Raw genomic sequence first — 15,264 nt, 5'->3', positions numbered from 1 at the left:
CAGCTGCTGCCATCTCAATGGCTTCACTCCATTCACTTCATGGCCCTTTGTTCACTTGCAGTTGCCTCATGGACAGCGAAGTCGAGGACTCCTTTTCAACCTTTGTGTTGCCAAGAGACGAGCGGGAGCCGGACAAGCTCAGGTTTGACCTGGATGCCTTCTGCTTCTATGGAGATGTGTTCCTTGGTAAGAGGAAGCTGCTGATTGATTGGCTTCTCCACATTGGGTGGGAGTCACTAAACACTGACTTGTGCTGAATGTGTCCCTCAGATTTTCATCACCTGTCACCTGAAAGTTGTTTCAGTGGATCAGGGAGATTCCAGGAACAAAGCTTGTACTTTCCAGAAGCTGCACAAGATGCAAGTGTCCCCCACTCACTGTCCCTTAGTGATGTTGGGGAGAGGTGATGCACCATGTGGTTAATGGGCTGTCTCCTGTCTAGCTGGATGCCATTGGAGGCATCAAACAGTGACATTTGTGCCTGTTGCCATGTGGGGAACTGTGGTAGCACAAGGGAGATCGTGCTTCCCTCCAGAGGAAGGACAGACCTTGGACCTGAAGCTGGTAGGTCACTGACCCACTCTGTTGGGGCTATACCCTGCTTTCCCTGACCTTAACTGTAATGTTTCTTCCTGCAGAGAGTGAAGCTGGATTGAAGTGGGAGAGTGAGGCCTCCCTTGGCCCCCTGCTCATTCTGGATCCTGAGCTGACCAACCTGGCAACTGAGCCCCTGACTGAGGTTGAGCAAAGGATGCAGGAGAGGTCTCCAGGTGGTGAGTTGTCTGACTGCTAGTTTCCCTCTTTGTCCCTGTTTCCCTCAGTAACCATTGGTTTCTCCTTGTTGTGTAGGTGTGCAGTCTGAGCTGGTTGTGATGGTGGCCCTGACAGTGACAGCTGCCTCCCTGATCTCTGCTTCACTGGCTTTGCTCCTGTACAGGAAACGCAAGCAGACATGATTCAACTGAAGAAATGATCAATAAAGCTTTGATTCCCAGTATCTTGTGTTGGGAGCAGGCTTTGTTTCTCTTTCCACCTTCATGGAATTTAACTAGCACTGGTCACTGCACGACTTTTATTTGGGATGGGATTGGGTTGACTCATTGTTTCATCCCCCTTTTCCTCCCCTGGAGATGGAGCGTTGTTACTTTTTAGTTATGCTTCTTACCTGGAGCATAAGTGTTTACATCCCACTGCTAATGCAAACCAATTTGTTCATTATTTGGAAAGCTTCTATTAACTGTTGACTGTCCAAATTTGAGAAATAGGGTACATGGCACTCCAGTGCATCAATGAACAATCTTACAAGGAAATGCAAATCTGCCTGCATTTTATCCTGAAACACTTGGTGAACCGTCAGATTGCCATGAGGGCTGTTCTTTATCCAGAGATGTCTGGCGTAGAGCATACCCTGCTCATGTCTGCTTTTGCAACTCTACCCTGATGGGGTCATGGGGTAGGGGTTGGGTGGGGCTGAACATCAGGGTGTTTGGTAGGTTTGGTTGCCCCAGCCCCCCACCCCATAATAGTCTGGAACTGTCTGGATGGCTGCTTGTGGTTCGGGAGGATGTAGTTGACTTGGCCAATGTGATTTGGAATTTAGTCAAAGGAAAGTGATTCCAATCTTTTGGAGGAAAAGTTGGATAGTTGTGTTCTCAAACACAACCATCACATGGGTAGCTGATAATACAGACATCTCATGCTCTTCAGACCAGTAGGTGTATCAGTGGGAAAAGCCAGATTGATCTGGCCAGGAGGCTGTTCCCACTTTGCAATGGCTGTGTGCATTGTCAAATGGAATGACAGGTCAAACTCAGTGACTGAGCAGTTTTGTGGGGCTGACAGCCTTTGCATCTGTCACTGTAGCTGTGACATGGGGTGCGCCCTTCAAGCCCAAACATTCCTTAATTATCCAGTCAATCCATGGCCCAAAAAGCCATGCTGTTTAACATGGCTGAGCTAACCACCCTGATCCCAACAGAAGCTGGTCCCTCTTGGAGGGGGAGTTGACATCTAGTGGGTTCTGTCAGTATTTAATTATCAATTAGATTATTTCATCAGTTGGAAGATCCTTTACTATAGGGGCTGAACAAAAAGTCTGCAGTCATCTCAATAGTGTTGGTCTTGGTACAGGAGATCTGACACACAGGAGAGAGCTGGGTGTGGTCAGGGTACATGGTAGGTAAGTGTTGGTCTGATGTTGCTGAGGATGGTTGTTACTGAGTCAGTATAACAAGTTAATTTGGAGGGTTTCAGACCTCAAATTGGAGATGAAAGGGTCACTGTTGTGGAAAGGTTAAAGGAGAGAATTGTCAGGGGTTGAGGTGGAGGCTGATTAGGTGGGGGTTGGGAACAATCCCTCAAGTGAGGGAAATATAAAATACATGGCAGAGGCAGTATAATATGGACAAATGAGTTTCTCCAATTTTGTAGAATCCTGCCTTGCTGTTCTTAACTGACTCTAAACAGAATGAGAAAGGAGGAGGTACAATGAATCCTGTGTCCATGTAAACAAGTTGCCGAAAGTCTGCATGAAGGTGTGGCAGACAGTGACAACAAATGGCATGTTGCTGCTCTGTTTGGAAGGACAGAAGTAGGGATGCCTTGCTGTAACTATACAGGGCCTGAGTGGCCACACCTGGATTATTGTGTGCAGACTTAGTCTCCTTTCCTGAAGAATGATGTTCTGGCTATGATGGAATGCAGCAAAGATTTACCAAACAGAGTCCTGGGTTTTCAGAATTGAGGAATGGAGACTGAACCAGTTAGAGCTACATTAATTGGCATTGAGGTGCCAGTGTTGGAGGGTGGATAATGTCAGGTCACACAGCACCAGGTTATGGTCCAAAAGGTTTATTTCAATTCACAAGCTTTTGTGGTGCTCGTCCACCGAGTGCGCTTCACCTGACGAAGGAGCGGCACTCAAAGCTTTGGATTTCAGGCCTGTTGGACTATAACCTTCTGTATGGTGACTTCTCCAGTGAATATACATAGTTTAGAAGAATAAGTAGGAAATCTCATAGAAACCTGTAATATTCTAACAGGACTAGGCAGGGTAATGCAGGAAGGATATTCCCAACGGCCATGGAGTCCAGAAACAGGGATCACATGTTAAGGAAATGGGATAAGCCATTTAGGGCTGAAGTGAAGATAAATTTCTTCACCCAGAGACTGAGCCTGTAGAATTGTTTGTAGCAGAAAACAATTGAGACCAAAACATTGTATTCAGGAAGGATACAGATTGGCAGAGTCTCAATTTCTCATCAAACCATAAGAACTGTAGTAGGCTGCTTTGCCCCTCGACTGTGCTCCACCATTTAATAGGACTGTGGCTGATCTGACATCCTCTTTCTGACATTTTCCCTATAACCCTTGATTACCCTACTGATCAACAATCTACCTATCTCAGCCTTAAATATACACAGTCTGCCCCCACAGCTCTCTGGGGCTAGGAGATCTGAAGGCACTGAACCCTCTTAGGGAAGAAATTCCTCTCCATTTTAGTCTTAGGACTTTAATCACAAAAGGACACCTTTGTCTACAGCCTTCTGGAATTTCAAATACAACACATCTACTGGGTTTCCCCCCTTGCACTCTGGTTCAGGCTTTGCCAAAAACCTGGAATAAATTCCACTTTTGTCAAGTTCTGCTGCCTCTGCTTGATTTAGAGTATGATTTTGAAACTGTTGTGCATTACTTAAATAATTGATTCCAATACATCTCCAGCAATTGGCCTATGCCTATAGAACAGTATAGTACCAAAACAGGCTATTCTGCCAATGATGTTGTAACAATCGTGCCACCAAATTAAACTAATCCTTTCTGCCTGGTCCGTATCCTTATTTCCTGTATATTCATGTGTTTATCTAAAAGTCCAATAATTGTACCTGTAACACTTTGGCAGCATATTCCAAACTCCTACCACACCCTGTGCAAATAAACTTGTATGTCACATCTCATTTGAACGTTATCCCTCTCACCTTAAATGCATGACCCTTGGAGAAAAAATTCTTGCCAACAAGCCTATCTAGGCATCTCAATTTTATAGATGTCTATCAAGTTTCCCTCAGCCGCCTTGAAAATGGTTTTGCTAGCCCCTCCTATTGCCTCCCCTCCTTTCTCAATAGGGGTATCACATTGAGAGTTTTTCCATCTTTTGGTACTTTGCCAGAATGCAATGAGTTCTTAAAAATTTCAACCAACACATCCACTATCTATGCAGCGAAACCTTTTAGGAGCCTCACATGCAAGTCATCAGGGTGAGGGGATAATTCAGCCATTAGTTTGTCTAATACTACTTCCCTAGTGATGGCAATGGGACTTAAATACTCCCCCATCTCCTTTAGTGTTAGTGGAACATGCAAAGTAACTTCTACTAGAAACACTGATGGAAGATATCTATTGAACCCCTCTGCCATTTTCAAGCTTCTCCCATTACTTACTCAAGGTTTGTTTTCTAAGGGGCCTATGTTTACTTTGAATTCTTTGTATATCTAAAAAAAGTTGTCATTTTTTTCTATTCCTTGCTAATTTGTCCTTGCAATTTATTTTCTTGGTCTTTATTAGGTTTTTAGTCCTCTTTTTGCTGGATTCTGAATTTATCACTGACTTTCGCCTCCCTAAATGCTTTTTCCACAATTTGATACTCTCCCGAACTTCCTTGGTCAGAGAGGTTTGGTTTATCCATCTCTCAGAATGTTTCCTCTTCACTGGCATGTATTATGAATGAGGGTCATGCATTACCTCCTGAAATCTCTACTTTCTTGCTTTTCTATCAAACAGTTTATATTTCCTCAATCTGTCCTTAATTCATTGTAATTCACTTTATTCAAGTTAAAGGGTACGGCGAGCAAGTAGGAACGGGGATGAATTGGATCATCAGTCACAAAGGACCAAAAGGCCTACCCCTTCTCCTATTTGCTATGTTTCTATGTTACTGAGAGTATGTTCTCTGGTAATAGGCTATTCCACAAGGATAAACAACCTTCCTGCATCTACCTTGAGAATCTCCCTAATAATCTCTTATTTTTCAATAAGATCTTCATTCATTCTTTCTTTCTTTAAATTCTAATGAGTGTAAGCCCATTGAACTCAACTCCTCATGAGAAAATACTTCCATATTTATCAGCCTGGTGAACCTTCTCTGGCCAGCTTCCAATGCCAGTATACTGTTCCTCAGATAGAGACCAAAATTGTTCACAGTATTCGACATGTGTCTTGTATTCTTTTAGCAAGACTTCCATATTTTTGTTTCCTCTCAAATGAAGGATAACATTCCATTTCCCTTTCCTGTGACTTGATGAATTTATATGTAAGCTTTTTGGGATTCATGCAGGAAGATTCCCAAATACCTCCTGTTTCCCCTTTATCCAACCTGTTGTGTCCTCATCAAACGACGAGGCAATGGCCTATGGTATTATCACTGGACTGTTAATCCAGAGACCCAGATGTTGATCTGCGGACACAGGTTCAAGTCCTGCCATGGCAGATGGTGGAATTTGAAAACAATTAGACTTTAATGATGACCATGAACCCACTGTTCATTGTCGGAAAATCCTATCTGGTTTACTGATGTCCCTGAGCCAAGGAAACTGCCATCCTGGTCTGGCCTACATGTGACTCTAGACTGCCCTCTTGGTAATTACGGATGAGCAATAACTGGTGTCTGGTCAGCTGTGCCCTCATCCCATGAATGAATTAAAAAAAAATCAACTTATGTAGGCATAATTCTCCCTTCATGCAGCCATGCTGTCTCTATTTGATCATATAATGTATTTCTAAAAGTTCTCCAATTAAAGGTAACGTTGCCATTGTCCCAAAGAACTACATGGCTGCTGTCTCATTAGATAGAGGTGACTGGTGGGGAACTGAACCTGGAGGTCACCAGACCTCAGGTAAGAGGCCAGGACGAGAATGTGGAAACTTCATGGTAACCTCAGACAGTGCAGGAATTGAATTATACCCTTTATAATAGACTCGAATATTTTCCTCATCATTATTCGGGCATTGCTGCCTCACAGCGCCAGGGACCCAGGTTCAATTCCAGCCTCGGGCAACTATCTGTGTGGAGTTTGCACATTTCTCCCTCTGTCTGCATTGGTTTCCCCTGGGTGCTCCAGTTTCCTCCCACAATCCAAAAATGTGCAGGTTAGGTGGATTGGCCATGCTAAATTGCCCATAGTGCTCAGGGATCTGTAGATTAGGGGGATGGGTCTGGGTGGGATGCTCTGAGGGTCGGTGTGGACTTGTTGGGCCAAAGGGCCTGTTTCCACACTGTAGGGATTGGATTCGATTCTATTCTATTCTATAGGAGTTATGCTAACTGACCTATAGTTAGCTGTTTTTTGTCTCCCTACCTTCTTGAATCCCCAGTTGAGTGAATTCAAACAGGTTGCTTTGTCTTGGATGGTGTCAAGCTTCGTAAGGCTACATCGATCCAGGTAACTGAGGGGGATTCGATCACACTCCTGACTTGTACCTTCTTAATTGTGGGCAGGGTTTGAAGAGTCAGGAGGTGAATTACCTGCCACAGTATTTCTAACCTTTGACCTGCTCTTGTATTCAGAGTATTTATATGCCTTGTGCGGTTTGGTTTCTGGTCACTGGTGAATAGTAATCTCTCCCCATTTGAGGTAAAATGCTTATTTTTATTCTTCTTGCCAAAGTTGACAATATCACACTTTCTCACATTGTAGTCTATTTGCCAGATCTTTGCCCTCTCACTGTTTTTGTGTCCCTATGTAGCCTCCTCATGAACTATTCACAACTTTCTGACTTACATTTGTGTCATTTACAAATTTGCTGACCATTCCTACTATCCGTATAATCCCAGTTATTTATATAAACAGTGAGCAGTTGACCCCTGTGTATAGATTTGTTGCAGTGCAGAAAGAGGCCATTCAGCCCATCCTAGCTGCAGTATTTTGACCAGTTTGAATTAGTATCATTCACCTGCCTTTTATCCATAACCCAGCAACTCATTCAAAACAGAAGCAGTCCCTTCAAAATAATCTTTGGCATTCAGCACATTGTGATTGGAAACAGCCCTTTGATTGGTTTAACTACAGAGCAACAATAATCTAATGCCAAGAACAGCAGAGAGCGAAAAATATCTGAAGGCTGCAGACAGAAAGCATCTCTGTCTCTCTCTTGCTCTCCTTTTCTCTGTAAGGGGACAAAACAGGAGATCCAAGGCTGCTTGAAAGAATAGGATGTCCTTGTACGAATGTTAAGTTCACTATTCAACAATTGAGTTGAAGAACGTGTGCTGCCCTACAATCACCATAGCAAAAATCAAAAGGACTGTGAGGAATATAACTTCCCATCTTGTGGCATGGATCTGTCATTGTCAGAATTTTGATAACTCTATAAATTATTTTCTACCCATGGGTATATGCTAAACTATTTGTTAATTGTCTGTGTAGATTGTGATTGATTGTGTGGGTGCTTGAAGTCTTGTTGGGGTTTAATTTAAGTTGCATAAATCAGAAATCCTTCCTGTTCAATCTCACTTTGCATCAATACATTTTCATTTTTCTGTTACTGAAATAACTTGCAGTGAATCATTACTTTTCTCCTGAATAGCTCAGGCAGATTGTCATCTTGGTGGTCTCACTGGGATTTTAGACCTTGTGTGACATTTATTTTTCATTCATTGATGAGACATGGGTGTTGCTGGCTGGGCCAGAATTTATTGCCTGTACCCAGTTGCTGCTGAGATGGTTGTGGTGAGCTGCCTTTTTGAACCACTGCAGTCAATGTGCTGAAGGGACATCCACGATGCCTGGAACAGTGGACCAATGGAAAACAAAACAAAGGCACCAAGTGGAATTTAATACCCACTAAAATGGCTCCATCCATTGGCTCACAAACTGCTAGTGAACCGTCCACCATGATTTCCAGAAACCCTGACACGAGCCCTCTTGAGGTCTTCAAAATATTCCCTGAATCTGCATCTACCAGCTATTCAAGAAGAGAGTTCCAAGTCCTCTCAGCTCATCTTAGTTTTGTACAGGCATCCCCTGATTTTTAAACATTGACACTTATTTCTAGTTTGTCCCATAAATAGAAACATCCTCCCCTGCTCCACCATGTTTCAGTCAAGACCCCTCTCCCTCTTCTCAACTCCAGCAGATACAAGTCAAGCTTATCCAGCCTATCATAAGACAACCCTTACATTGCATTAATGCTGAACCTTCCCTGGGCTGCTTCCTGAATTGCACCATTGTTAAAGTGCAGAGGTGGCCATTCAGCCCATTGATTCTTGCTCATTTCCCATTTTCTCTTTGGATCTATCTCCTGCCTTTCTCCCTGTAACCCTGCACACTTTAATCGTACAACGCCATCTTCATTATCTGGATTTAACCTGTTTCCATGCCATTTCCAGGCTGTGTATTCCATACCCTCACATCTCGCTGCGTGAAAAAGGCTCCAGCCACCTCACATTTACTCCTTTTGTAAAACATTTTTATAAACTGTGCAGGTGGGAATAGTTTCTCTCTATCCACTCTGTCCAGAGACCTCGTGATTTTGAAAACTTTGAGATTTCCTCATACCCTTTGTCTCTACAAGGAGATCAGTCCGAAATTCTCAAACTTTTTTTTCATAACTGAAGTGTCTCATCCCTGGAAAGCACTTCATAAACTGCTACGCCTCTTCTGCACATTCTCCAATGGGTTCACATCTTTCCTATAGTGCAGTGCCCATCAATGTACACAATACTCCAGTTGAGCTCCAACCAGTGTCTTGTATAAGTTCAACATCACCTCCCTGATCTTGTACCCTATTTCCCACACTTAAGAAGCTGAAAGCATTGCTTTTTGATAATATCATTTCATTTTTATTATCCCTGCCACAACAGACAATTACATATTTCCCACATTATACTCTGTTTTACAGATTTTTGCCCACTCACTTAACCTATTCCTGCCTGGAATGTGCTGCCATAGCAGGTGATGGAAGCAGACACAAAAGCAGCATTCAAGAAACACCTGGACAAAATACATGAATAGGAAGCGAATAGAGGGATATGGATCCTGTAAGTGAAGACAGTTTTATTGCTCCCATTCCTGGATGTCATGGTGGAACGCAGGGCCACAGGGGAATTCCTAACAAAGGTACACAGGAAAGCCACACATACTGACCAAGTACTGAATTTCAACAGCAACCACCTTAACACACACAAACGAAATTGAGTGAGGACATTATTTAAACGGGGAACAACACTCTACAGCAGCACAGAACTACACCAAAAAGAAGAACAGTACCTCTTCCAGGTATTCAAAGAGAATGAATACCCAAAAAACTGGGTCAGAATGTGCCTATGACATGAAAGACACCAGGAAGATACTACATGCCCCGACATGTTCATCACGCTACTTTACATCAAGAACACATGTGAACTGACCACAAGACTCCTATGACCACTGGGCATCAGAGTAGCACACAAACCCACATCAACCCTACGTCAACTGCTCACCCAAACCAAAGACCCACTACCCAATATGGACAGGACCAATGTCATATACAAGATTCCCTGCAGAGACTGTGAGAAACACTACATCGGACAAACAGGAAGGAAATTAACCACAAGGGTACATGAACAACAATTAGCAACGAAGAGACACGACCAATACTCACTCATCTCCATCCACCTCGATAAGGAGAACCACCAATTCGACTGGGACAACACCAGGATCCTGGGACAGGCAAAGCAGAGACAGGCAAGGGAATTCTTAGAAGCCTGGTACTCCACTAAGAAAGCCGTCAATAAACACATAGAGCTCGACCCCATATACACTCCATTGTGACGGAAAACCGGAAGTGAGGTAATTCAGCCCAACAGACCCCAGAGTTTAAATACCAGGCAGGAAAACACAACAGTGCTTCATTGGAGGCTGCACTGATGATGTTACCCAGCAGGGTAACGAAACGTCTGCGGAACAACAAACTAGCTCGACACGCCAACCAACCACAACATCCACAACCCGAGCTACAAATCTACTCTAAAACCTTACAGTTTTATTATGGAAGGGCAAAACCTGTTGGAGCAGGCTTGGAAGGCCAAATGGTCTGTTCCTGTGCTGTAGTGTTCTTTGTTGTTCTATTCATATCTTTTGTAACCTTATGTCCTCTTCAGAATTTACTTTCCGACTGATCTTTGTGTCAACAGGAAATTTGGCGACCATATCTTCTGCCCCATCATCTTTGTCATTTAAATCAATATTTTCTGCAAAAACCTTGACTGCAGCAGTTTATCAAAGATCTTCTGGAAATCTAAGGACATTACATACTCACTCCCCTTTATCACTAGCACATTATGGCATGGTGGCACAGTGGTTAGCACTGCTGCCTCACAGCCACAGGGACCCGGCTTCGATTCCAGCCTTGGGCGACTGTCTGTGTGGAGTATGCACGTTCTCCCTGTGTGTGCATGGGTTTCCTCCAGGTGCTGCAGTTTCCTCCCACAGTCCTAAGATGTGCAGGTTAGGTGGATTGGCCATGCTAAATTGCCCGTAGTGTTCAGGGATGTGTAGATTAGGTGGGTTATACTGGGCTTTGAGGTTTGGTGGACTTGTTGGGCTGAAGGGCCTGTTTCCACACTGTAGGGATGCTATGATTACTTCCTCAAAGAATTCTAATAGATTGATCAATGATGATCTCTTTCTTGTAACCATATTGACTCCTGCAGTAAAGACATATTTACTTCCTTATTAACCTTTATGAATCATCTAGGCCCACTTTCAAATGGATATTTTTTCATTTTATTCAGTATGTCCTTGTTTAAATAATACATACTCATTTATATACACTTTTTATACTTATATGCTTTCATATTGTGATTAGTTTTCTCTCATTCTCAAATGTTTCCGCAAATTAATTTTGTTCTAAAGTGCCCAGTCTTTTGACTTTTGACTCGTCTTCTCACAATTATACATTCTTTTTTCAATTTGATGCTATCTTTAAACTTTCTGGTTAACTGTGAATGGTGGGCCCATCTCTTGGGATTTTTCTGGCTTGTTGGAAGACATGTACTTTGTATGTTCTGAACTGTCCCAGTCAAGGTCTGCTGCTGCATCTTTCTTGAACTGTCCTTTAATCTTTACCAGTTCACCACAGGCTGCTCTGTTTTCGTGCCCTCATCATTGCCTTTATTTATGTTTAAAAACACAAGGCTGTATCTTATTTTCTTTTGAATAAGTGCAAGTTGCACTGATATTTCTGCATGGTTTCTCATGTGATCTGTAGTAAGATTTATCACCACATCTTACCAGTTATACCTCATTAACTACCTACCCTGCCACATATGGTGTCCCTCACTTATGATTCCAGGCCTAACTAACCATATGCCAATCCCCAAGAACTCACCACTCACTGGATATCCGCCAAAAGACCAGCCTCCCTGGCACTCGCACCATCTTTGAAAGGCTGCTGTATCCTGGGGAATGACTGCAAATCTGAAACTGCCTTCTTTGGTCCAGGATATGGTGTCTGAACATGTTTTAGAAATGGGAGATGGCACTGCCATCTTTTAGATAAAACTGAGCACAGTTCTCAAATATGCCCAATTATGGCAAGATTTCCTTATTCTTGATCTCCAATATATGTACAATTAAGGTCAACACACAATTTGTCTTCTTGGAGACAGATAAGAAATACTAAGCAAAGGTTCCGCCATTATCACATTGTCCATCATCATTTCTCATGTCTCTGCCTTCAGAAGACTAAAGTCTACTTTAGCTATTCTTTTCCTATTTGATATGTTTGGAAGAGCTCTCAGACCCATTCATACATTCACGATTAAATTGCTCATGTTCTTATATTCTCTCATTTCTAAAATCTTTTGTTTCCACTTTGCTGGCTTTGAAATTTCTCTCATTTTTCAATCTTAACACAATTCATAGCAATATTACAAATCTCAATTTTTATCACAATTCTAACTTGAATTTCATTGGTAAGGTATGGACTGAATTTTCACATTGAGCTGTTGTTTATGGAACTTATTATTCATTCATGGAATGTGGGTGTCACTCACTAGTGTCATATATTGCCCATCCATTATTACCTAGATGGCAGTTAAGAATTGATCATCACATTTCTGTGGGTCTGGAGTCACATGTAGTCGAGACCATGTAACGATGGCTGACTTCATTTATTAAAGGCCATTCGTGAACCAGATAGACTTTTACTACAAACAGCATTGCTAACATTTCTTTAGATATTCTCCACTGTTTGTTTACCAAACTATCTTCCACTCTATTTACCAGTTTCTGTTGTGTATGTCTCACAGGAGATACACAATCTACCTGAGACACGTGGCAATGATTTGCTGAGTGATGCTTGTTATAACATTATCCAAATTGTTTAGCTTGGGTCCAGACACATAAGTGACTGTAGTGTACATATGTAGATATCAGGCACAGGAACAAAAAATTTTCATTGGAGTCTTCAGAGTGATGAGACCCATGTAAAGGGTTCAATCTTGAGCATAAGATCTTCATAGTTGAAAATCATCAGATCACACAATATATCAAATCTCATTCAACCTAAGCCAGTCTGACGCTCATAACTTAGTACTTGCTCCAAATTCTTAATTTGGATTTGGAATATTGTTACAAATTGTGATTGTAAATGGGCACTTACTCACAGAAGATCCTTTTTGTTAAATTACTGAGAAATCACATTTCATTATAAAATGTTGGAAGCAAATCTTTCCCATTTATTTTTGAGACCTCAATTAATTGTTATAGAAAATGATCACTCACACAGATTACAATTCATCGTCCAGGTTAACAATACCCAATCATTATTTACATTCTTCACATAGACTACAGACACCATGATTCTTAAGTTGCCTGTGACTTTGTAAGAGACTACAAAACCTGAGGATCTCACTTGGTGAGTCCCTCAACCCTGTCGATCACCAACCAGCTAAATGTCGGGAAAATGGTGGAACACTCTCCACTTGCTTGGATGAGTGCAGCTCCAACAACACTGAAGGAACATGACAATGTCTAGGACAGAGCAGCCAAAATGACACGTTATTCACCATCATTTCCACTCACTCACTCCCACATTGGTGGGCAGTGGCAAAGGGTGTAACATCTATAAAGGTGCATTGTAGCATTTCGCTATGTCTCCTTCAATAGGCCCACAGTCTATGACGGTTACCACCTGGAATAACAAAGGTTCCAGACACAGGGGAACATCAATAAGTGGAATGCACGCTCCAATCCATACACCACTGTGATTTGGAACTATATCCTTCATTGCAACTCCATCAGAATCCTGTATCTTGCTCCCCAACAGCGCTGAGTACTGTGACACCAGATGGAATGCAGTGCATTGAGAAGACACAACACCACCTTCTCAACGACAGTTAGGTGTTGGTCAGTAAATGTTGGCCTTGCCAGCACAACCACATCCACACAGTAACCAATAAAACTAAACGGACAAGTCAGAAAAAAAGAGAGTAACCTCAAGGGTGTGAATGGAAGGAATGAGCACTTCCCATCTGAAATCAAAACCAAGAGGAAAATACATTTGAAGGAAAAATTAGGACAAGATGCACCAAAGCTCAAGAGGATGCCAACTCACTTGACATTATCCCAATCAAATCCACAGTGGCAGGGATTGCTCAGGTTTAGGTGCAGAGTAAAGCACATTCTACACTGTGCACATAAAACGCTCTCACGAGAGGTAAAGCCCAGGATTAGATACAGAGCAAAGTTCATTCACACTGTCCAAATCAAACACTCCCAGGACAGGTACAACAGAGGGTTATCTACACATTGCACTAAACACTTTGGTTCTGAAAACCCTTTGAACCCTTCCTTTAGATCCGAATGTAATCCCTGTGACAGGGCTTTCCACGTATATTGCTGGACTTGGAAAGTAAACACATATTTGTATTGGTACTCCTTTTCCATTGGGATGGACCAAAACCCGTTGCTTATTTCCAAAACAGTGAATGACTGGATATCCCTATTTTGCTTAACACCTGCTTCTGGGCTAATCGCTACAGTGGGGGCTGTTAATGGTGTGGTGTTGTTTAATGCTCGGTAATCTATTGTTAATCACCAGATTCTGCCCAGTTTCCTCACTGGCCAAATAGATGAGTTATTAATGGTAGCACCCGGTCTCATTATTCCTGGTGTCAGACTCTGTATCACCTTCCCTTCCTCTTCCTCTGCCTGTTTCGGAAAGCCATACTGCTCCTGTGGATTGGGGTCTGGGCCCTGTATACACATACTCCCAGCCATCTTCCCACAGTCATGTTTATGTCGGTCTCATGATGCTGAGTGCCGGACAATGAGCCGTTACACTTCATGATCGTCACTCATCTCTTCTGGCTTTATCCACATTTCCCCAACCGGACATATCCTGTCCTGATATTCCCCATCGGGAATAATTGTGCTGTTTACACTGCTCATACCTACAGGTATTTACCAAATCATGCAGTAAACAGGATCAAAACAGTGTCCTGCTTTTACCATGCAATCGCTCCCCAAAACATGTTCTTCTTCACTGGGCAAATTAAGAAGAAATACAGAATGTTCTAATGCTTCATCTCCCACACTGAGCACCAACATGTCCCCCTCGTGAATGTCCTGTAAATCTATTTAAAATAGTGTAAGTTTAAATTTGCCAATGTGTGTCATTGACCTGGGTGATATTGACGGTGGTTCGGGATCGCCCAGTGTCCCAAAGGAATGTAAACAGAGCAGCCTCCAAACCTACCGTTCACTAGGGGTCTCCCTGTTTTGTCCCACCGCACATCACACCCAGAACGGAGAGGCCTCTGACTCTCATTGCAGTTCAGGGTACATCCCCGTAGACGGTAGTGTCTCCGTCACATCACATTGAGGGTTAGGTCCACTCGCTCCGTCTACAGGTCGGCACCAACACACCTAACGCGCATTTTCGCGTCTCATATTCAGGCATTTTCTCACAAAATGTCCCTCTTGGCCACAATCGTAGCACCTAGACACCCCGCCTTGAGTTCTCCCAGTTCCCGAGACATTCCCTCTACCTCTCCCTCTTCCCACGACTGAATAGTCTGGAGGGGGTGCCCTCCAAGTAGGTCTTCCCCCTTCATTTCTCCAGATTGTTGCCCGATCTTAAACAGGTGTCATCCTGTACCACAGAGGCCTTGGGAAGTTTTGTCGTTTTTTTTATCCCCATGCTCTAACCATCTTCCACATTACCCAGGTCTCTGTGTGCTTATTTCCTCAGTGGGATCAAACTGCACTAATGCCTTCCTGGTCT

The 15,264-nt window shown here is 42.9% G+C and overlaps 1 protein-coding gene across 3 annotated transcripts in view; it reads left to right on the top strand.

Moving 5' to 3' along the window:
* The first annotated feature begins 80 nt into the window (after window positions 1-80).
* Window positions 81-15,264, top strand: part of LOC125487237 (zona pellucida sperm-binding protein 3-like) — a 32,875-nt gene continuing 17,691 nt past the window's right edge. Inside the window, exons 1-3 of one of the 3 annotated variants that reach the window (XM_048617869.1) lie at window positions 81-186; window positions 271-564; window positions 639-770. In XM_048617869.1, the coding sequence (XP_048473826.1) occupies window positions 414-564; window positions 639-770 (283 nt within the window). In that variant the 5' untranslated portion in view covers window positions 81-186; window positions 271-413. Of the gene's footprint in view, window positions 565-638; window positions 774-849; window positions 970-15,264 lie in introns of those variants that run through there. The other 2 variants (XM_048617870.1, XM_048617868.1) reach the window with 2 other exon arrangements.

This window comes from Rhincodon typus, chromosome 38 (assembly GCF_021869965.1).
Source record: "Rhincodon typus isolate 14 chromosome 38, sRhiTyp1.1, whole genome shotgun sequence".
Lineage (NCBI taxonomy): Eukaryota > Metazoa > Chordata > Chondrichthyes > Orectolobiformes > Rhincodontidae > Rhincodon > Rhincodon typus.
Note: the sequence above shows the minus strand (reverse complement) of the source record. Positions and strands in the feature narration are given on the sequence as shown.